We start from the raw sequence: 24,222 nt of genomic DNA, 5'->3' as shown, positions 1-24,222 counted from the left end.
AATTAATTCTACAGCCTTGAGCATAAAGCCATATTTCACCTTCCTTTCTATTAATCAAATTTTAACAACTTATACATAAAGCTTGTTTTGAAATCAAAGCATTACTAGTTAAACAAAGTTTTTAAAAAATCTAAAGATATTCTTTTAAATTAACTATTCAATATATTTAACTACTCTTTTTTTAAGAGATGTTTGGGTTTAAAAATTTTTTTAAACTTTTTCTGTACTATTCTAAATGTTTTTCTCCTACAATACACTATTGAGAAGATATAAATAACCAACATTTCAAATCTGACTATTTAACAAATTCAGTCTTTTTATGGCAAGTTTTTTTGTCTGTGTTTTTTTTTTTTTGTTTTGTTTTTTTGTTAGGAGCTGAATGCTTACCTGTTCTTTTGAGTTCTCATCAGCTATGATTTCTAACATCATGTTCTCTCCATGGCTGCTTTGCTGAAACACCTGTACGCCACTTTTTCTAAGATAGAACTGGGTAAAAACAAAACAGCACATAAAACTTACTTGAACTCTTACATACTTATCTGTTAAATACCAAATATCAAAAGAGAGAAAGAAATCTTTTACCTTATGTTTAATGTGCTTTAAAGTAGGAAATCCACAAAAATATAATGCACTCTTGTTGATTTTAGTTATCTTATTGTGGGTTATTTCTACGTGCCAAGCATCCAAAGGTATTGTTTTACACCTAAAAAACAAGTTGCACAACATTTGCTCATATGGATTGACCTGCAGCTCTAGAAACTCTCATTACTCATTCAAACATTCATTAATTGACAAATCCTTTGACTTTCCTGTAAGGTGGCAATTAATTTAAGCCACCTGGAACCTATACAAAGGATTATAAAGCCCCGTGTTATTACTGCAAAGAGACTACCCATTAAGAAAAAGACAAAACTTCAAGCCATGGTATGTCCCAATCTCACTATTTTAACTCATTGTTATTGTCAAATTCTGAACTAGCAATGGTTCCATACAGTATCATTCATCTTCACAACTATTCACTCTTCACTGAGTGTAATCCTGTAACAGGCATTCTTCCCCTATTTTGTTTTAAGTTTGACTACTATTAAGGTTATGTTTCCATTTAATCTTGAAACCTCAGCCTGTGTTAAATAAAGCTGGCTACTTTCAGTGAGAGGAAAGTGAACCACACACTTGTGTTCAACTGTCTGCACTGAATCCAAAGGCTTACATTTTTTTACAAATGGTCTGTGCTGATAAATCATCCCTATTATCAGATATTTGTACCAGTCTTTCACCCTCTGTGTCATACAAAGTTTAGTAATTCTCTGGAGTATTCTTGCTGACTTAGCATTGGTTCATCTGTTTTGCAAAGTAACATTTGAAGAAAAGGGACAAACACTTTTACCATGCCATCCACAACAAGTAACATTTAATTCAACATTTTACATTTTTCAGTGTATATATTGGCATGTACAAGCTTTAGTTAAAATGCTACTAAAAGTGTTCTAACTACTTTTAGTCTACTCTAAAACAGTTATGCCTGCATTACCTTGTATGACATCTTTCTATTGCAGGGAATTTCTCTGGCCATGGTGACATGTATTGGAACTCTGCATCTTTGTCATACCAGTACATTAAGCAAGCACTGTGAGTATTTCTTCGTTTCTCCTCTTCTTTTAGGCACTTATTACAGGATTCCATGGCCTGTAGCAGTCGTTTCTAAATTTTAGAGGAATTAGCGTATGTGAAACTGGCAACAAAAATTAGCATTTAATGTCTACATTGGGTAAGTGGATACCTGCACTTTTCTGGTTAATGTGTTAATTTTCTAATTGCAGTCTCACCCTTCCTCATGTCCCAGCTCTCTGATAAAAATAGGACAATTACAATGGAATGGCTTTGGAGAATAAAGATTACCTTTTTGCAAATATGTTTCCAAAGGCTAGCCACATTCTGCCTTTTACATTTAACATACAAAGAAATATTAAAAAGATTTTAGATGTCATAATAAAATTCTGCAAAATAACTATTGAAAAAGCTTCAAAACTTTATGGGTCATTCAAGTAGCAACTGTTGTCTTTTGTGAGAAGACTAAGTCCTGTCAACCTTTCACTGCAAACTATGGAAACAATTGATAAACACATGCCACCACCTGCATGTATCTTAACATCTAATCTGCACTTTTATTTTCATCCACTCTTTGATGTGCTCAAATTTAATCTGATAAAAGATATTACAACAACATATATAATACCGCTATCCTACATGCAAAAGGACAAGGTTACTATTTTATTCCTCTCCATTAATGTTTTACTGTTTGATTCGTACTTAAAGTCTTCTACCCATTACTGGTGTTCATGTGAAGAGATTTTCTATAAAAAGACTTGTTTTTTTTTTTTTTTTCCCAAGTGTTTCTTTTATTTTACCTACAGACATTCTGTATTTTTATATGTATATAGCAATAGAATTTTTTTCTCAAAAAATCTGAAACTAAATATTTGAATAGCTGATTAAAAACATGAACAAACAACAAGAAGTCCACATCCCTTACTTAAGATTTCTGCCACTTGAAGCTAACTTTGCTTGTGGTAACTTACTCTCCAGGCAGCCTTACTCTCTTAGCCTTACTCTCCAGGCAGCAAACATCTATATTTTTCTGTGGCCTTATCAAGTGTTAATTTAAACTTCCATTTAATTGCATGTACAACTGTTGATTAATTAAGAAGTTTAGCAGATTTGTTATGAAGCTTTTATAGACAGCAGACGTTGAAAGAACTTACCTCATCAATAAACGGGATTAATACTACAGCTTCCCATTCTTGCTGTTTTCCATTTAGGTCAGTTTTAAAATCCGGTGGATAATATTCTATAATAGGAGAGTCTTGACTGATCATCAGATGCTAGGAAAATACAATAGAGGAATTAAACAGTAGCAGAGACAATTTAGCACTAATTCTAGGAAGAGATAGAGGAAGGTTGGTATTAAAACCAAGGCTGAACAGGAATTCAACATTTATCATTTTACTGTCCTAGCCTGAAATTGCTTAGCAAATGCAAAATTTTGTATTTATTACTAACTTTACAATGTACTAAGAATAGTAAGAAACAGAAGTATTTCACCATACACCTAAAATTTAGAGGTAGAATATAACTAAGAGAACAAACAAAAATATCAAGAAGAGAGTTACTTCAAAATAAAGCAGAACACCAGTAAGTGATACATAAATGCAATTTAATTCTAAATCCTACCTGGTAGCATTTAGGTAGCAGATCTTTGCTAGCTGCTGGAAGTACAGCAAGAAGCTGTTCAAATGGCATGAAAGGTTTTCCCAGCTCAAATTTGATTTTGAGTTCGCCGATATTGCGAATATCTGACAGATAAGGTGCATAATGATAAGGATAATACCTGCAGTGAAAAAACCCTCTTAAGTTACTTGACTTAATTATAGCACAGCAGTGTTCACAGATCAGAAACAAACAGAACTACATTAAATGTTCCCAGCATACAAGGTGAAATATTGCTCCATCCTTAAGCAATTTCTCCTTTTGACAATTTTTCTTACCAGCTCCATGACTGAACTCCATGGTAATAATAATGCAAAATCCATTGTATTGCCTGGACATAACATTCAGCTTGATCAGCCAAGAAGTCACTTAAAAGAAAAAGGAAAGATACTTACTAGTTTTTCCTCATTTTCCCTGGTATATAAAAATTACTTAGCACCTTGGTACACAGGAATGAAGATAGAGCATCTTGGGAAGCTAGTAAGACCATGGTTTTCTAGATTCATTTAAAACTAATGGATTTTTTTCTCTCTGGTCCTCAAATACTTGTTACAGCAAACTTGACTTGCAGCTCTTCTTGTATTGGCCAAAAGCATCACCACTGCAGTACACTGCCATGTGTTCTGTGCTTTCGACATGAAGGAATTATTCTGTCTTGTATTAGACACATACAGACTTGTCTTTGGTGTTTAAAAAAAAAAAGAATAAAAGAAAAAAGAACAAAGAAAAGAAAAAGCATACACTTACTCAGAAACTACTTCTACACCCATTTTAGTCATGTAGTAAGTTCTTTTGTATTGCCTAAACTCAGTTTCAAACAGATCATCATCTTCAGGTTCATCTTCCAACACAGCTGAAAAAGCAGTCATTAAAAAAAAAAAAAAAAAAAGGATTAACATTCACTTCTCTACTACAGTAAGGTTTGAAGACATTCAGTTTTGACTTAATGCCTTAACTTTATTCCTCAATTCACAGTTATAGATGCTCATACCTTCCTTGCACCGGAATTAACATGAAACAATCGAACAAAATCTTTACCCAGAGAAAATCTGGAACTTTTTTTTTTCCTTTAAAGACAGACAACCCATTTTGTGGCCCAATTACAAGAACAGAGAAGAGAACATAAGCCATCAGAAAATAATTTAAGAAAATGTTAAAATAAATTTTTAAATTTAATCTTTTTTCAGCAACGTTATCTTATATCATGGAGTAATATTCACAGATTTTTGACATTAAATTTCAAAACATGAGCAAAAGACATTTCCTACAAGTGGAATGAGTTGAAAAACAATCAACACAACCAAAAACCCCAAAGCCATATAAAAATCTGTTCATTTGTCCCCACCTTTATAATAAAATACGTAGGTATACAATTATCAAAACCATAATATTGTTGAAGATTTGCTCATTCATTCCTTCAATTCATCATGGAAATACTGGTCAGGTAAGAAGCACTTCAAAAGCTTTAGCCACGCTCCCTCTCACCATAAGCCAGGGATGTGCAGTTCCATTTCCCCAACAGCTGACTACATAACTCTTTCATTTAGATTAAGGTCATCTCTGACATGAAATTCTTACAGATCTTCCAAATCTATACACAAATTAACAAGTTTTTTTGTTATATGTCTATGAAAAATTATTTGCACTTACTTTTGGGAGTCACAACTTCACCTTCGTTTTTTTCTAAAGCAGCCAAACATATAGAATTTTCCTGAGCCTATTAAATTAATATTTGAGATAAAGTAAAAGTACAGAATAATATGCACATACTTCATTCACAACTATATAATCTGCAACTCAAAATGCTATAATCAAGATGTATAAGTATTATTATTATTCAGTATAAAACCCACTACATTTCCTTCTCTCGTAATTGCCTAGGGAAAATGATTTTATCCATACAGATCAGACAAAGAAGCAGTCTCAAATAAAACCTCAACTACCTTTAAAAAACATCTGAATATTTGTTTTCCAAAATACAACTATTTCAAAAACTGTGCAGTACACATTTAAGCATTTTTACCTACATCATGCATTGTGCTACAGCACCAGTATGCAATCAAATTTTTAATTAGTAAATTTTTAAGAGTTCAAATTACTTTTGTGGGAAGTAAGGATACAACAAACTGTGTTTTAGAGAGTCAAGCAAGCCAAACGTTTGCTTCATTCTCACACTACGCACTGTCTTTTGTGTACAGCACTGAGTAGCTTTCAATAAGCAGAATCATTAGGTTGGCCCTCTTCCCCTGTACCTGAGATACGCAAGCTCCTGACTGTCACTGCCATTCAAAGGATCAGTCAAGATGGCTAGCTAATACTATACAGCTGCTCCAAACTTCTGTGGCAAATAAGAAAACAACCACAAATAAAGCATACCTTATTAAAGGAAGAGCTAACATCTTGCTCTTACGAACCACAAACTGCACTAAAGAACAGGATAACGATGTACAGTGACAGACTAAATTTGAAGGAATTTCCTGCTGCTACTCTACACTGTGCTGAAGGCATACATTGAAGGACAGCCAATGGAGGTGGTGATGGGGAACATGACAGTGGGGCAGAGTCGAGATACAGAGAAAGGTGCTGTTCCTTATTAATTAGTTATATCCAGAGCTGCAAGTTTAATAACCAATCTGAGATAGCTCACACCAATGAAATGGCTATTTATCTATTCATTGTCAAATAGTCAGCCAATACCAAGACATGCATGAATGACCTGTCAGTGTATCTGAAACATATAAAACTTCCAGCAGGCTATGCATTGAAAAGTAAAATTATAAAGCATAGCAAGTTTGACCATAACTCACCCAGAAGTAAGTTTTGCTGCTGTTGAGGAACAGATAAGTTGACATAAAGCATTAAGTTACATGTTTACACGATGTCAAAAATCACCAGAACTTGACCTTGACTTAACCATTTCATCACTCTCAACCAGCAATGCATACAGGCAGTTCCTCAAATGTTACATTTTACTACCTTTTCTGATCTCAAAAAATCTCAAAACAGAGGTTTATGCCATTTAATTTGTCTAAGATCAAATTACTGATTTGCAAAAAGTAACCTTTTTATTTCAAAAATTGCACATGTAAACACTAACCTTTTGTTTCTTTTGTTTATTTTTTCTGGCTTCCTCTGCTGCAATACCAGCTGCCTCGTTGAGGTATTTATTGCCTACTTTACTTTCAAACCATTTTAGGTCTACAAAGACTTCACTGAAGTGTTCACGATCAAACTGTGCAGAAAGATTGAAGTTAGTTTAGAAATATTTGAGGGATGCCAAATTTGGAGTGCTAAATTAACAATGTCTTTTTAGTAGGTGCATTAGACTACATCTAGAGTAATTCATACGTAAACATCTTGCCCTAGAGCTACAACTAAACTAATAGATTGATACTAAAAATCTTTTTTCTTAGCAATATATAACATATACCCAAGCCACATTTTGTTTTCTTTCAGTAAGACAGCAATGGGTAACAAAAAGAGTTAGATAACTTCCACACTTCACTATTGAGTCTAGAAGTAGTAGAAGTTTATATGGTCTGGGCAATACAGTCTTGTGCCACACACCCAACACTTTCATAGTTCCACCCAAGAATCAGAAGAGAGGGCTGAAGCAGGGACAGCAGATTAACTTCCCCCTGCCAAGTTCAGCAGAAGGCTGAGACCTTTCCATTTCTATATGGCCTCTACCTTTTCTCATTTCTAGGATGGATTACTGCAGTGGCACTTAGCAGGATTGCCTCCTGTATGCCAGTTAGTTCTTGAAGAATGCTTGATGCCTGCCTCTGAGAGATACTAAAGCTTCATTGCTCTTTACCAGTGATCTTCATAAAAAACTTGCAAAAAATATTGCTCTCCGAGATCTTCACACATAGCTTACCCCACAAGAAACTGACCAGCAGGGGAAGTAAAGAATATTGCTGCCTGCAGCATACTTTGCCCAGTAGGGTTGCTCGTTACTCAATGAGAATTGAGGACCATGATTCTAGTGGTGAATCCTCATTTGACTTGCAGTACTAAAAGACGCTGGCTAAAGCATAGATCAAATGATTCAATCTTTTCCCTCTTATGTTATGATAAGATCAGACAACGACTGATTGGATCCCATCAATTAAATGATAAAACAGCTTACTGAATCACTTGTAAAGCACATTCATTTAACAGTTCATTAAAACTACATCATGGTGTATTTTAGGCACTATCTTGAGGTTATATTCAACAGACTATACCGTAATTTCGACGTTACTTACATCTGACAATCTTGTGAGATATTTCTCAAAGCGTTTTAAATTCAGATGCCCATTTTCATTTATGTAACCTATCGGTAAAATAAAGTATGTTTTTTAAATTAAAAATTTAACAATTTAAAAATTTCAATTTAAATGACCCATAGATAATAGAATGCAATCTTGCTGTCTGTCTAAAGAAAGTGTAATAAATGCTAAACATTCTAACATGCCTAAAAAGGTCAATAAATATTAATGCAGGAATGTTAATGTTTCTACTTTCCACAACTAAACTTAGTGTTCTTACCTCCCAGTTCTGGCAAGATAGTCATATATGTTCTATAAAGTAGCGGCAGTGCATCATGATTAATGTGTAAATGAGGTAGATGAGGAATAAAATCATTTCCTACAAGGAAACCCATTAAGATCCAATCATCTATTATCCTTTCAATATCATATTCAAAAGAAATCTTGTCCTGGGGGAAAAAACAAGGAAAAAGAAAAAAAAAAACCAACACAGGAGCATAATTTTTGTTATCATGTTTGCATAAGAAGACCTCACACATTTCTTCAATCACAGCTCCATTAGAACTTACTTTTACTGGTGAAAATTCATAATCAATATATTCTCTCATCAGTGATAAGTGCAGTAAATGAAACGTGGTTTCCTCTGGTGCACATGCTCTGTAAATTATTAAAAAACATTAAGTTAATTATTTATAAACACACTTCCAACATGAATATTTAATAAGTCCAAGGTTACCTAAACCCAAGTACTCTTACCAGGATTATATCCTTGCAGAAGAAATAACGTATAAATATTTCTTTGAATCTATTTTAGGATTCATCTGTTTTGAGTCTATAAAATTTTGCAGTAGAATCTTCTAAACAGCAGATGTGACTGCACTGTATGGAAAACAGCTAGCTTAGAGAAAGCAGGGCAGCTTTGTGGAGTTCCATGTTGCATTAACTATTTCCTAAGTAATTATCCCCTTGTCCAAAAAAGGGACAACCTAGCCTAACTTTGTACCAAACCCAATGTATTTTAAGGTGTTTTAGAACTAGTCTGAGTACATACAGAGTACACAGATTCATGTCTAAACTGGCTGGGTTACATTTGCAGTCATTTGAAATGTTTCTTGTAAGAAAAGAATATGCTCAACTTGAAAATATGCTCTGTATGTATTATCCAGCAGCTTCAACACAGCACCAAAAAAACGACAAACCTATTGTTTGTTTATGGTATAAATTAGTCAACGTATATTCTGCCTTCTTTTCTTCTCTTCACTAAAATTACTTAGTACCTAAGCCAACGTTTGGCCAAAATCAGTTAATACCTACACCAAAAGATTAATGAGCTAAAGACTGATGTATTTTAAATTCATAAAGGACTATTTCACCTTGTAGATACTGTAACTAGCTGGGACCACCTCCAATGACAAACCAGCATAAACATCTGTGTATGCACAGATATACATACATAGTAGATTTTGGCCAAAATCCTCTGAGGAAGATGTGTGTGATACACAAGCTTATACGAAGACTACTAAGATGAACTCTGAGCTACACTTGGCTGCACAGAACTTCAGACCCAATTCTGTCACTTTTAAAATGTAATTTTCATATTGCCAAATCCAGGTTGATGCTCTAAGACTCTAGAGACATTTTGCCGCTTATTCTTCATTGCACTGGACTTGAAAATCCTGATAAAACAAACAATTTCTCTCAATCAAAAAATTGCTGACAGATATTAATTTGTATGTATTTTTAGTATTTTCAAATTTCCAACTGTTAAGTACTCATAAAAGTGACAATATTTACAGAAGGCAATTCCTATAACTTCCAGAAGGAAATTCCTGTAATGAGCAACATTATTGAGAAATTACAACAGGAGCCAAATATGGAACAATGGGGGGGGGGGAAGACACCTTGCCTTCTGATTTCATACTTTATTTAATTAATCCCTCTAAAGGTCATCACACTTTTATTTTATATTATTTTATTTTTAAAAAAGGGAAAAATGACATTTTTCTTTAATTAGACTTAAGGTCTTTTAAAAATGTTACAATGTCACATGCCAACACTATCAACAGAGTGAGTACTGTTGACTGCAAGACTATGAAAAGAATACTTATTTCTGATATTTATCATATTGTCCTTGGCAATAAAAACATTTATTAGCAAAAATGATGCATTTATCTAAACATTTATATGACTTATCACTGTATTATCCAAAATCTTCTTTGTATCAAAAAAGTGTATTTCGCTCTGTCTCTCCCACCTTCTCCCTTTATCCACCAAATATATGTTTAAGGTCCTTCAAAGAAGGAACCTAGCCACAGTAACAGTTATAAATTAATTTTTCTATTACTTCAGAATAGCTCCATGTACATGCACAGTTTTGGAACAAATCGCTTTGTTCTGACTGATTATAAACCACAAGTTAGTTCAAATGGGCAAATCTAGAATAAGAGCATTCAGTCAGCTACTTTAAGAAAGTTTATTTTAGTAATTATTCTAGTAATTTACTTATATGCACAAAACCTCAGTGATATAAATACATTTTAAAAAGTCAATATCTGCATAAGACAATTATGGAAACAATGTCAATACAGCCTGGGCTGCTCCATTCATAATATGAAGAAAGAAGCACAACACACCAAAGCTCTAAGGATTTTTTTTTTATCAGCTGTCCTGACAGCATACATTTTCTCATGTAAACGAATTCAAATGTACAATTTCACAAGTCAATCTCTCTAATTTAATGTATTTTCTAACACAAAAATAAACTAAGACTTTATTAATTTAGTATGCAATCAATAAAAAAGAAATTGTTTAGTGACCCAGTATCTTTTGGATTTAATTTCATCATATATAAAATAAGAGTAAAGTTAAATCAGTTCACCTTTGAGATTTTTTACCACCGAATCTGACTTCTTCTCTTAAGAGCGCAAAGTGTGCCTCATGACTTGTTAATCCCAGCATAATCTATTACGAAGAGATATTAGAAAGGTCTTACTTAATTATTTTTTTTACACTGTTACATTAAGATTCAAGCAGTATAAAGAAATTTTGCTGTTCTGTTTCATTACAAATTCAAAAGTTTGCAGGAGTACAAAATTACATGCCTGTTTAATAACATTTTAGAACCCCATGTACATAAGAAGACATCGAAGACATACACAATTTATAAACTCCTGTTGTATTATTTTGATTGCACATACCAAGTCAGCATCTAAGCCATAGAGACAGTGTCTTGTGTTTGGATCATGATGGGGCTTTGCTTTTTCTGATCTGATGAACTCCATAATTTTATGCTCACCTTCCCCTGGAGTCTGCACAAAAAACCCCAGAATTCATCAGTAAGTATTTTTCTATAAAATAAATATTTATTTAAAATAAAATATTAAAAAAATACAATGACCTCATGGCCTGATAAGTAGACTGTTACTCCTTGCCAGGATTTGTCTGTGGAAATCTTCATATTTACAAAGTATTTAAGATGCTCATGCAATCTGGCCATGAATTCAGTTCCTGAAAACAGAAATCTAAGTTAAACACGAAGCTTTTCACCAGTCATTCAAAATTGTATTTACATATCAAAAGTGTGGAAAAAAAACCCCCAAATTAAAAAAAAAGTATGAAAAACCATATTAAAAAAACCCAAATAAAAATTCTGCAAGAGATGAAGGGGACAGCTGGTTTTTTTTCCCCCAAGAGGTTTCATTTTTTCCACAGCAATCTAAAAACTTTTTAGAATGAGACAGTATTGCAACCCCACTAAAAATTATTAAAACTTGTGTTCCCAACTTACTTGAGCTTTTATTGATTCTGTCCTCTAATTAAAAAAAAAAAAAAAGCCATAGGATAGGAAAATAGTGCCAAAATATAGATGCAAAAACATAAATCTAAGCACTTAAATTTAAATAATTAACACATTATCTTACCTGGTGTAATACAGTTGGAGTCAAATCTGGCTTCTATAGGGAGAGTTTCTCCCTTTTCTAATGCCTTTTTTATTTTGTCCTCTGCCTCTTTTGCTGATCTAAAACAAAACAGGGTTGGAGAGAGGGAGTAGAGAAAGAATAATCTTATTCAAATGTTAATATCCTAAGTACAGCTTTACTGACAAAATACATATAGTTGATTTTTTAAAGAGTGTTTAAAAAGGGGGGCGGGGGGAGAAATTTAATGCCTGAATAGAGTTTGAACTTGTTTCTGATACAACTGGAAGGCTTAAAAATAGCTTTTTTCCCCTAGTAATGATGATAATCTGTCATTGCTCAGATACAGTTAATATTTAGATTATCAAGATGATAATTCAATAGCTGATCACAATGAAAGCAAATTAATGTTGAAACAGTAGGAATACTTGGGATCTAAACATCTGCAAATGCTGTCGCAGAACAATAATGGTAATGTAGTTAAACAAAGCAGCAAGTTTGGAATACCACCGGGGTAGGAGGGGTGAACCAACAATTTATAATCACTAGTAATGGAAAAACAAACAAACAAATATCATCCTAGCCTTTCTTGGCCAAGGATTTCATAAACACTTTTGAACCAGAAAAAGAGAAGCCACCAATGTCTTAGATTTTTGTCCTTCTCTCAATTCTGCTCCAATTTTCTGTTTAGAACTCTTTATTAATCTCTTCTTCCTCTCAACCTTTTTTCCTTAAAAAAAAAAGACAAAAACCAAACACACAAAACCCCCCAGTAACTTGAAAATACTTTCTCATGTCCCTTTCTCCCAGTTTGTTTCTGTTGCATTTCACTCACCATCCCTATACTGTCTGACCACTAGTTTGCTTTCCTTACAGCAGTCTTCCAAAAAGCTTCCACATCTCCCAAAACATTAATAAAATTCTTAACACTGTGAAATCTACTTGCAGTTCTGTATTTGAGCTAGCTTGCTAACTGTTATCAACAGGAAGCCAGTTTCATTAGAAACTTCATTTCTTCTACAACTGTCAAAGAACATTCCCTTAGAGTTACCAAAAAGGCATATCTAGAATCAGCATTCACAAATACCGAAGGCTCTCACAGGTTATGAAGCCATTGGAGACATCTGTAAAAGCTCCACTGCAGATTTATTTCACAGAAAATTTCATAGGAAAAAAGCTCTCCCCGCCCCCAAGTCCCGCATACGCAGAGAAAAATCTAAGTAACAAGCAAACTTTCCTTTTTGGAATCCTGATTTTAAATATTAACATTTTACAGGTAGTTACCCTCATTTAACTAAAAATTAAAGCTACCGTCAAAGGCATGATCACTCATAATATAATTTACTTTTCATGGCATACATTTAAGTCAATTTTTTTTTTAAAGTGTTTACTATCCTAAAGACAGAGCAAGAACAAATACTCTCACCTAAAACGTCTCCCACGCTGCTGATTCATTTTTGCTCTTGGAGCTACTCCATCAACTGCCATGAAGAAAACCTTCCTTGGTTTAATAATGCGAAACAGTACTTCCAAATAGTGAAAAATATCAGCAAAAATCTTATCTTCTGAGATTCTGAAGTGAACATCATCATCATTTGGATGTGAACACTGATGTATAATGCCATTCATGTCCAGGTATAAGTTGTCAAATTCTGGAATCTACAAAAGCCACAGTTAGTACCCTTTTGGTGACAGCTGAAACAATGCAATCACTGCCCAAGGCATGGCTGAGACTAATGAACTCTGGAAACAAGCTGAGGTGGGAAGACCTCCCTGGAACCTACTGCACGCCAATGGGCTAAGAATATCTTGACTGGTTATGGGTTTGTCTGCACTTGCAATCCATTATGATTTTCCCAGTGAAGAAAGACAGCTAAACAGATTCCTATGCTTCCTGATTGTTTCTGCTGCCCCAGGACTTCTGTCCCCTGCACTTGGCCAATCTTCTACATTGTATAAGGGAAAAGCAAATAAAAATGACACTTTTCAGGAAGAGATAATTTTATTTTTTTTATAACCCACAGTTTTCACTGATTCAATCTTGCATAGCTGCACTATAAACAATAAAAACTACAAAACTGAGTATGTAGTTTCCAAACAGTATTTCAAATGCAAAGCCAGCTTAAGAAGCTTTAGGGCTCTCCCGCTGTTAACCAGTTCCTACCATGACCACTGCAGGCTGCCTCTTTAGCTACGCTAACAGCCACCTGTGAGTCTAGAGAGTCACAATTACCACCAAAAGCAGTAGAGTTATCAATGATAACATCAATTTATTTCCCACACTTTCCAAACGCTTTTTTTTTTCTGTCTAGTTCTCTGTTCTTCTAAGAGCCTAGTCTGTAGCAGTCCAACTTTCTTTTAAAGGAACAAACCCTGCCCTGAACACACACAAGCAACATATAGAGCACAAACACTGGTAAACATATGAAGCAAAGGGGCCAATATCTACCTTTTTGTGGCCAAAACCCACCAAACACACACAAGAGCAATTTGCAATGAACAAGTCTATTCTTTAATCCACTAATATGACTGTTCATAAAAATTCTCCTGTTGTTACAACTGGAAAAAGGCACTGCTAACTTTTCGTGATCTTCTGTAGTATTGCTGCTGACATTTCTTCAGATAATTTTGAAAGGCATGTTGTTGGACTTGTATTTATCATCCAGATACAAGAGAAACATAAGTCTGCTTCAGAAAGAGGAATGACAAAGAGAAGAAACAAGAGGCAGGATCGGGAAGGATCTCCAGTCACCCGCAATACTTAGTCTTCTATTGTGCATAATGATCTTCAGTACAGTTAAATTCAGTAACCAAACTACTCTCAACATGCTCAAACACCACATCATCCACATAGGCACCACTTTCAGATAAGAACAGAGCCGGGCATTGCACAGGCAGCATTCTAAAGAGATGAAAACTAAAACTTTTGTACGGAAGGAACATATATATATGGAAAACAGATGACCTTTTACGAAGCACAGCTATAATATGATTTAAAAACAATTATGTGTTTTACATAGGAAATGCCTTTTATTCTGGGTAGTTTTTATCTGTAATAGCAAACAAAACCCCTAATTTAGATACTAGTATGTGTCAGTCTGTATATTCAAGTGGTCTGGCAGAGAAAAGGAAGAATTGCGATACATGCTACTGTTGAAGCTTAGCATCACAGATAACAATCTAGAAATTTCTTTTCTCTTTTATATAGAGTAAGTATTCCACGTAAGCCAACAACATCATCGAGTCTTCAGACAGACTAACTAGAGAATTACATTAGCACTGGCATACAAGGTTGAGTTGTGCTTTCTGTTTATCTTAAGAGCTCTAACAGCCTCTTTCAGAAAGCATCATGGGTACTACCCCCTGCTGCTATTCCCCTAGTTAGAGCAGACACACGCTGACTCCCTCAGCTGCCACAGTTCACAGTTCTTCAGTAGAAGTTTCAAGCTGCCACCAAGCTCAGTGAGCAGCTCAGACTTTTAACGAAACAGCTGAAAAGCCAGCACACGCTGCTGCCGTCTTGCTGCACGGACAATATAAGACACTGTAGTGAAATCCAACAAATCATAAGCAAAGACCTAAGCTTTGAAAACTGCTTTGAAACTAGAAGGACTGTTCAAACATTCAGGTTTGGAATCACTTGAGCAGGGCATCTTAGATATGTTGACACAACAGCTATTTAATCTTTTAAAATGCTGCCTGTTTAGGAAAAATTTATTAACACTCAAACATGCCTTCAGTCATCACCCAACTCATCTCAGAACATCCTTATTCAGACTATAAAACCACATCCACAACGCCGTTTGAAAAGTATAATGAACATTAAGAACTTGCGTCTAATAGGTACCAAACAAGATTTCTCTGAAACAAGCCTTTTTTGCCCGACTATTAAAAGCATTATTTGCGGCTTCCCTTTTTCAGGCTTTAACATACTTCTCGTTTTTGCTACTGATACAAACCGCCCAACGCATGCGACAACAAGGAGACGCAGCAGAGCTGTAAAACCTGTCCCTCGTCATTACTGTGCCATTCGTCGTCAGCAGCAGCGACTTTTCCGAGCCCGGTAACGAGGAAAACTCCGACCTTCTGCTGCCCGAGGGGGGTGAAGGGCCGCCAGGTGCCGAGGAGGCACCACGGAGCTTCAGACGGGCTCGGGAGGAGCGCGGCCGCGGGGAAAGAGATACGAGAGAGCCCGGCCGCAGGGAGCCGGACACCGCCACGCTGCGGGGAAACGCTCTCCTCAAGGAACAGCGCAGTTTCGGTTCGGGTGCTTCTGAAAACATTATTTGCACGTAACGAGGAGTGCAAACATCTGCGCCGCTGACCTCCGGCAGCAGGCTCCCGGCACTGCTGTCCGCTAACGGCGACCTCGGGTCGGATAGCCAGGCTTTCAGGGGGGGCTTCGAAAGCCTCGCCCGCTTCCCAGCGACCGCACGCCGCCATCCCGCGACTTTCGGCCGCTTCGAGCTGCGGGTCTCGCCGAGGCGCGGCTGTAGACGCAGCCGCCCGCCCTGCGCCGACCTGTCTCTCGGCGAGCCGACCTCGGCTCCGGCTCAGCCCCGCAAGCCCGGCCCAGGCAAGCCCGGCCGGGGCCCAGGCCCGCTCCCTCGCCCCGCCGAGGGGCCAGTCGGGACCCCCCTCCTCCGCCCCGGCGCGGAGCGGAGCCGGGCCCCTGGCAGGCAGCGGCGCTCCGCTCCCAGCTCACCTGATGCTCCTTCAGCACCTGGCTGAGACAGGGGTACCGCTCCGAGATCCACCGGTAGAACTTGGGGACCCCCATGGCCACCGCTCCCCGCCGCCCTCACAGCCCCGCCGGACCCAAACAACCCCGGGCCGCGCTCCGCCTTCCTTCCGGCGCGTCGTACTGACAGCCGGGCCGCCCGCGCCATAGAGAGCCGCGCAGAGCGCCCCGCGCCGACCATAGAGAGCGGCGGAGAGAGCGGCGCTGTTGGCGCGGCGCGGGGCCCGCTCCCTCACTTCAGCGGCGCCGGCCGGCCGCCCGCTCCCTCCGCCGTCAGTACTACAGGCGTGGCGCACCGCCTCCCGCCCCTCTCCCGACCAGCCCACACAGGGGCTCCCCCGACCCCGGCCTGCGGCGGGTGGCAGGTCTAGTCCCCGGTGATGGAAATCGGTAACTCCCTGAGCGGTATCCGGTGCAACAGTTCACTGTAGGGGGCTCGTCACTCTGTGGTACAGCGATAAAGCCTCTGAAAGGGAACGTGGCCCTGCACTCTCACACACCACAACAGAAAAGATCATAGTAGGTTCCAAAGGAAAAATCTGGAAAAATCTTCAGGTTTACAAGGCAGTGACAACACTTTTGGAAGATTATCCACTAGTTCCCCAGAGAAACAAAGCCACTATAACCAGGTGTAAACTCATTGTTTAAATTTACTCTCCAAAGTATCTGCATAACTTCAGTTATGACACAGCATCACCATGATCAAAAACTAATGGCATTGTTATACAGCAGAAACAAGAAATACTGTACAAAAATTCTAATGATATCCTATTGTAGGGTAAAAGAGTATAATTTTTCCTAATCTCCTCCTTCATTTCCATACAGTTTGGATGCCTAGAGAAGCAAGCATTACTGTAAGTTAGTACATGCCATCTGAGCATATTTAGTTACTCTACTCTCATCCACGTCAAAACGCTTCTTCTGAAATGGAGTCCGAAAAACACTCACTGTAGCCGCACTTTTTATAAGGGAGGGAAGAGAGGGCCTGTCCAGAACTCTCAGGAGCCTAAGCATCTGTTAAAGTCACAGATACTAAACCCTGACTGCTGCACAGGTGTTATAGCCATACTGCCAGCGGCCTCCAACTCGTAGTTTTGTGTCATTTCCTTCACAAGGGTTTCTTAGCACAGCAGGCAAAGACTAAGGAAACAGTTTCAGAACATTGTAACACTTTACCAGTTCCTTCATGGTAAGATTTAAGATCCCAAATGCTTTTCTAAGCATAGCCAGGCCATATGGAAGAAGGTCTAAGGAAACCAAAATTCAAGGTCTACTGCTGAAAAGAAATACTCGTCATTTTTAGAAAGCCCTTCTGAACTAAGTTGAAAGAACCACTTTACATCATTATCAGTATAAAACTTTAATTTCAGATTTTTCTAATCCACAAGTAAGCTGAATGAGAAAAATCTTTACAAAACTATACAGTCCTTTATAAAGTTACGAGCGCCTTCTTTCAACATCACAAAAATTTTTCATTGTCAGAGTAGGTATGTACATAAGAAACCTGCAGAGACTTCCCCAGTCTAATTTTTAAGCAGTTCCTATGTACTGCCTTCTATACGTATACAAAACATGTAACACCTTACACATCTGCAAGTGTGTTCATAACATAATTGGAAGTGTATTGTATATTTTACATAGATTTTGCACTGTTCTGCTGCTTACAGTCAGAAATCAATAGAAGTAACCAGTTATCACTGATTAACACCTTCTCAAGAATATTTCAGCTACATCACTTATGAATGGTATAGTTCCAAAGTGAACAAATTTCACATATATGGAGCCCAGCCCATATACATCTGGCAGAGCAGGTTGTCATCACTTGCTTCTTGAATAAGGTAATGAACATGCCCTTCAATAGATAGGGGTAATCCTTTTATTCTGTTTCTAGTCTTAATGACACCTTGCAGCCGTTGTTCTATATCAAGGACATGGGTTTTGGCCTGGAAACAAAGAAAAAGGAAAAAAAATGAATATTGCTACTATCCATGAACTTCCACTTCTTAAATAAAAAAGTATTTATTAGGATGTGTTTAAAATCTGTATGCTAATTTAATACAAAACCCAGATGTCTACACCAGTTACTTTGAAAATAAGGGATACCCTCTTTTTAAAATCATTCTTTAAAATGGATAGATTATTGGTCATGTTATAACTTTTGCCTTACATTTTTACAGATAAAATTTACCAGAGAAGACTGAAAAAGCTACACAAATGTATTTGAAAATGTTACAACCCTTTATTTCATACAATTACTTTCAAATAAATGCAAATTTTCCCAGCCTTTTTGTTGGAATTCTGGATAAAATGAAAGATACCTAGTCTGGAAAATTTAGGCCAAAATTATGAGCAACTGAAAAATGAAGTCTAGTAACAGGTTGTAATGAGCAACTCAAAATGAGCTGTTCTGAGGCCCACTACAGTAGCTAGTTCATACCAATTATACTCACACATTTTCTTTTAAAGCTCAAGTATAACATTGGCACCTATCCAGAAAAAAAGCAGTTAACCATATCCAACTACATGGGTGATCCTGTAACTAAAAGAAAGGTTATGTAGACACAGCCTGGTTAGTACTTATTTGAAGACCAGGAGATGTTCTGTGCTCAAATAGCTCAGTTAAGTTCTTTGTTGTAATATAGCTTCAGTACTGTAGTTTGTCCTTATCTTAGTTGTCATGTTTATCAGTGCTCCCTAAGTTTTATCTGCTATTACACATATTTATTTTCACTAAATATTCCTTTTAAAGCAAAAAGGAGACAAATCAGAATTTTTGCAAAGGGGAAAGAGAATAAATATTACAGGTTGTGCAAGCTATATTTTGATGAATAATATAGTATTTATCAGCAGCTACAAAAGAAACAGTATATATGAAATCCTGATTTTAACCAAGTATTCTTTGACATGTAACAAGGCACACATTTATCCAATAATCGACATCCACTCATGAAAAGCACAAAAATATGCATGGAAAGGACTCCAGATGTTACCATCACTGTAAATCTGGAGGACTGTGCAACAGTCAGAGGGAGGGGAAGCAGGAATCTTGCCTGTCCTATTGCTTCTGTTGATGTTGTCTTTGATTTAGTAACACTAGTAAGAAAATCACAGGATCTATTTTGTTTGGTTCTTTAGCAGATAAATTACATTTTCTATCAATACAAATAGTCTCTTTATGGATAAAAATTATGAACACAGAGATGATCAAGAAGAAACAACCAGAAGAATTTTTAAATTAAAGAAAAAACAAGAAAGTCAAGGTTTCAATCAGAAAATATATAACTTGCAACCATAATGGACATTTGACATTTGAATACCTTATGCTAGGCTTGTTTTCAACCAACCTTTTCGTTGACAACTTCTCCAGTTTCATTCACCTGTGCTTTTGTATTCCCTTTAACAGGTTTACTCCATTCCACAAGAGGATCATGGAGAAAAGTCTTTAAGACACTAAATAAATTAAAAATTAAAAAAGGATAAGATACATATACATTTAATTTTCAAAACAAGAACATTGACAGGAGGCTGAAGTTAGCGCTGAATATTGATATTGTTTTATATTTAACTGCATGTCATAGTAAGACTGAGCTGCATGATAGGCGTATGCTGGAACTGGCATATTCACCAGGCTTTACTGTTTCAGATGTTTACACTACAAACAGCTTTTTCAGAGTTTGTAGCAAAACCAGTTGCCGTACCTCATTAGAGGCTCCCTTTGATCACGCATAAGCCTCATTGTGACTTCACAAGCTCTTCGGAAGAGACCTTCTGTTCCCATTGGACCCATTCCATTAACCATGTTGTGAGTAAGACGAAAAGGAACGATTTCTGGAACTTCAAAAGTTTCTCCCTTTACATTGATAAAAAAAGAGTATGCCCTAAGTGTTTTAAACATTATTAAAGGGTAACATTTGCATTGGTTTTAGGTTTTTTTCTCCATCTTTGTCAGTGGCAGTTTCCTAGCTGACAAGAGATGTTTGCTCAGATCACAGTCCTTCTCAACTGTTAAAGGGAAATTACAGTGAATAAAGGATAGCAATGTCCAAATAACCTTTTTCCCTGTTTTAACACACTAATACAGGGTATAAAATTTTGTTCTAAATATATATTGCTGCTCTGTAGTCTCATGCAAAACACTAACTTTTATTTTATAATATGCAAGTTACCTTAAAAACATTTCTTTTTTTTTAATTAAGGGTTACGTAGGACAATTAAGGCTTACTAAAAAGAAAGCAGGAGAAATAAACTAACAATATCTCTACCGCGCTTATCTGAATTAAAAGGGGTGCATATTCCACACCAAAAGCATGTTTCAACAGAAACACCAAAACTCCAAATCCCACCCTGGCCACAATTTCTGCTGTTTATTTTTACAGAACCATTGGAATTTTTGTGCTGAATTTGTGTGAGAATAAAAACAAAGAATTCTGAATGTAGTAATTACAGCTTTGTTTGGAGGGTGGTAGTGGAGAGAGGAGAGTCACAAAATACAAACACTCTAAAATGTGGGCTATTTCAGTGTATCCACATCAGCTCATCTGATATTGGCTAAATCAAAAACTGGCTTTCATTAATGCAGTATACAGAACAATCACATACTCTTTACATATCCCAGACTGTTTGTTTGGTATAAATAAGAAACAAAGTGAGAGAAATAATACAACAGATATGTTAAAGTAAAAAAAGTGGGAAAAAACCCCAAGACAGTGGAAATTTATAACTTACTTGCATGTAAAATAAAGAGCAAGTTCAGCAATGGGCATTTCTCACCTTATTGAAAAGGCAGTTGAAATCCACATGCACACATTCACCAGTCAAAGAATCAAATAGGATGTTTTCACCATGACGGTCTCCTAGACCAAGTATGTAACCTACCATTGACATAACCGCAACAGAACGACAATAGGCTGACCTACTATTGTACCTGCGGAAATAAGAATCAGATATGTCTAAGTCACTTCCTTGGGTTACCGGTCCTTATTCAGTAGTATCATTAATGCTTAGTGAAATACACAAAGCAGATATTCTTGAGCTGGCCCAATCCCAGTCACTCACCATGAAGTAGGATCAGGAAATGTTCTAAGAAACCATTCATGAAAGAGAGGAGGATGACGAGGCAGAAGGACTTCTTTGAACATTTTCAGCTTTTCAGACAAAGGTGCTGACTTTGGAAGCATATGCTGACGCAATTCTTTTCCGGTCATATAGATACCTGTAACAGACCTCCTCAATTAGGCAAAACAAATCACCAAATATAAAGCCTTGTATGTACTATTACAAAATGGTATTTTAGAGAAGATAAACATCTCCATAAAGTTGAAATAAATTAACAAATGGAAAATAACCCATAGAACATGGTGGTGGTAAGGTACTAGAAAGTAAATAAAAAAATCATAATGTTAACTGAAAGAGAAGACCTGGCAAACAAGCCACCAGTTTTACCAAGCACCATGGGGTGGAGTGGGGGGAACACACACACACACACACAAAAAAACCCCACCCTCACAAAGCCATTCATTATATTCAGCTAAGATGTTTGGAGTTCCAAATTCCCAGATGTCTGCATACATCCAGATAATGTGTGAAATTTTCCCCCCAAAATTTTATTGCGCTGACCAGAAAGCTGCTTCGTTAAAAAGAAATTCAAAAGAAATCTTATCTTTTCCCTGCAAGGTTGCTGTACCCTCAATCTTGATTCAATTATAAATTATCTCTCACACAAATGTAACGGAAATGATAAGCAACAGATCAAATCTGAAGAAAAAGTCCACGGTCTTTTCTATTATTCAGAGCTGCACATATATTCCCATGCTGCTGGCACTGCTGCTGAAACAATTTACATCATTGTATAAAAGAATGTACTAAGATGATTGTGTTACCAGTTCTTGTAAGGAACTTGTTTATTGCAAGCCCCAATTCTCTTCCATTTAAGAGTAAAAGTCTACCACACATATGAATAATAATGTATTGAAGATAGTTAAAAATACATGTGACTGCATCTTCCTAGATTTTAGTCTGATCCGTGCTGTCTCATTTACTAATAAAGAGATAAGCCCTTTAAAAAATAAAATATTACTATAGTCTAATATATTTCTTTACCTTTCTCCTTATAAAGCTTTATCAGGATATTTCTTAAACCAGCAGTATTGTTCACCCATTCAATTATGCCACATTCATCATTTAATGGAATAACCGCGTAGGTTCGAATATGGAGTTCTCGCCTACGTGACTCCGCATCTTTTCTTAAGCACTATTCACAAAAGAAAAATGAGATTAACAGATAACATACATAGGATCAAAATGTATCAATAACATTACCCTTTCTATCTAAATCTATTTTCCAATCACACGATCTAGAATTTTAAATTCTAAGCTTCGCTGTCTGCAGTAGGTCAAATGCAAGCAAAATGCTCATCTGTTCTCCAAAGTAAATTAAAAAAGAGAATTTTGCAATAAAATAGTCAAACTGCATAACTTGTACATCGCTTAAATCACTTAAAAGCAGTACTTGGAATAAGTGTTTTAGCGTTTCAGAGATGCTATCATTTACTTTAACCTCATGGAAAACATGGTACCTTAACCTTAAGAATATTGCTGAAAAGCAAACTATAACTAAAATAAGAAGTATGGCAACACTTTTAGTATGAAAAGATGAAGTTACCTATTTCTCATGAAAAAATATTAGAAAATACTGAATAAGAAATATGAAGCATGACAGCAGAAAGTTTGCAGTTATTTATTTACTGAAGATAACCTTTCCTGTATATTTTTGCTGGAATAAGCAATTGTTTTGGCAAAACGTTATATTTTGTTATTCTTTTCACAAGTCCATAAGAAGTTATACATTATCAATTGCTATTGATTTCTGCTGAAATAAGATATTTTGCAACAGTTTACTTTTCTTCCAGTAAGATTTATCTCAAGGTAAGTTGGGTCTTTTGTTAGATCAACATTTTGTTCTGGTCAATAAGTATAATGCATCTGATTGTCTAACTCAAACCTTATTAATAAGGGAGTTGAATTCCATGAGCCGACAGTCTTTTCTTAGATCATCTTTTGGCTTACACATCATAATGTAAGATTTCCCATCTGAGCCTTTTAACGTGATCTTTTTTGGCTTTTGAAGTGAGGCAAGAATTTCCACCTAAGGAAAAAATTAAATTCTTTATTAACACCTGTATCAGATCATAAAAAATAAAGTGTCTAAGGGTAATAAACCACTGCAACCAATCACGTTAGCACTTCCATGGTGCTACAGCGTATTAACCTCAGGCCAAAACTTTATCTAAGTACCAAGAGGCCATATCTGTCTTAGGTTGTTATGAGAGAAGCCACTCAGTTTCCACAAAAGTAATTAGGAAGTTTCCTACCCACTCCTCCATTTCTAGGGAACTAAGATATATTTGCAGCTACATTTGTTTAACATGAAGTTTAAAATGAAGTGCCAACTAGAGGCTTACCGTATCATCAAAGCCTGCAATGTAGGCCCAGCATCCAGGAAAAGGGTCATGGTTAGCATGTGTACCAGGAATTGAAGGAAGAGTTGGTATCATTACAGATTGTAAGGGAATGAGAATTTCACTAAATGTGTGCTCTTCTACTAATCGCTTAAGTGTTCTGAAATGAATATTCATGCTTAATGTTGAGCTGTTTCCATCAACCTTGGGAAAAAAAAAAAAAAGTTGTTCAAAAGTTAACAATAAACACTTAAAATATTACTGTATTTCACATTAACTAACGAATAGAATAATAAATGCTTATGGTAATAAGAAAAATGGCAAATTACATTTCAAATTAAATGGGAGTGGTCAAAAGTAAATATATCTGGCCTTTACGGCACATGTATTTTTCATTCTGACTGTAAATACAGAATAATGAAATAATTTAGTTTTACCTTTATTATCAAGTTCATTTGTTCATGAAACACAACCAGCCTATTTTTATAGTAAAACTCTGAAAGTTACTGGGCAAGAATCATACATGAAAGTGCAAAACAACGTAAAGCCCATGCACTGTGAAATGTACCATTATGTACTGAAATATT

General features: G+C 36.4%; 2 protein-coding genes across 6 annotated transcripts in view; both read right to left on the bottom strand.

The window, feature by feature from the left end:
• The window catches only part of XRN1 (5'-3' exoribonuclease 1), a 42,281-nt gene extending 25,952 nt beyond the window's left edge, over positions 1–16,329 (bottom strand). For 2 of the 4 annotated variants that reach the window (XR_012776451.1, XM_075507239.1), the window contains exons 1-18: positions 16,143–16,329; positions 12,864–13,096; positions 11,441–11,538; positions 10,918–11,027; positions 10,718–10,828; positions 10,399–10,481; positions 8,090–8,177; positions 7,801–7,969; positions 7,518–7,585; positions 6,365–6,499; positions 4,918–4,984; positions 4,015–4,120; positions 3,546–3,635; positions 3,232–3,388; positions 2,763–2,882; positions 1,532–1,701; positions 583–703; positions 388–486 (exon numbers count right to left, since the gene is read on the bottom strand). Coding sequence is in view for 3 of the 4 variants with exons in the window: in XM_075507239.1 (XP_075363354.1) it covers positions 388–486; positions 583–703; positions 1,532–1,701; positions 2,763–2,882; positions 3,232–3,388; positions 3,546–3,635; positions 4,015–4,120; positions 4,918–4,984; positions 6,365–6,499; positions 7,518–7,585; positions 7,801–7,969; positions 8,090–8,177; positions 10,399–10,481; positions 10,718–10,828; positions 10,918–11,027; positions 11,441–11,538; positions 12,864–13,096; positions 16,143–16,217 (2,100 nt within the window). In the remaining variant the exon portion in view is untranslated. The remainder of the gene's footprint in view (positions 1–387; positions 487–582; positions 704–1,531; positions 1,702–2,762; positions 2,883–3,231; positions 3,389–3,545; positions 3,636–4,014; positions 4,121–4,917; positions 4,985–6,364; positions 6,500–7,517; positions 7,586–7,800; positions 7,970–8,089; positions 8,178–10,398; positions 10,482–10,717; positions 10,829–10,917; positions 11,028–11,440; positions 11,539–12,863; positions 13,097–16,142) is intronic. The other 2 variants (XM_075507236.1, XM_075507238.1) reach the window with 1 other exon arrangement.
• A 1,227-nt stretch (positions 16,330–17,556) lies between these two features.
• Positions 17,557–24,222, bottom strand: part of ATR (ATR checkpoint kinase) — a 43,163-nt gene continuing 36,497 nt past the window's right edge. For both annotated transcript variants that reach the window (XM_075507234.1, XM_075507233.1), the window contains 8 exons: positions 23,639–23,839; positions 23,179–23,322; positions 22,278–22,428; positions 21,234–21,390; positions 20,949–21,102; positions 19,877–20,028; positions 19,523–19,628; positions 17,557–18,121 (listed from right to left, as the gene is read on the bottom strand). In XM_075507234.1, the coding sequence (XP_075363349.1) occupies positions 17,948–18,121; positions 19,523–19,628; positions 19,877–20,028; positions 20,949–21,102; positions 21,234–21,390; positions 22,278–22,428; positions 23,179–23,322; positions 23,639–23,839 (1,239 nt within the window). In that variant the 3' untranslated portion in view covers positions 17,557–17,947. The remainder of the gene's footprint in view (positions 18,122–19,522; positions 19,629–19,876; positions 20,029–20,948; positions 21,103–21,233; positions 21,391–22,277; positions 22,429–23,178; positions 23,323–23,638; positions 23,840–24,222) is intronic.

Source organism: Mycteria americana, chromosome 7 (genome assembly GCF_035582795.1).
Source record: "Mycteria americana isolate JAX WOST 10 ecotype Jacksonville Zoo and Gardens chromosome 7, USCA_MyAme_1.0, whole genome shotgun sequence".
Taxonomy (NCBI): Eukaryota; Metazoa; Chordata; class Aves; order Ciconiiformes; family Ciconiidae; genus Mycteria; species Mycteria americana.
Note: the sequence above shows the minus strand (reverse complement) of the source record. Positions and strands in the feature narration are given on the sequence as shown.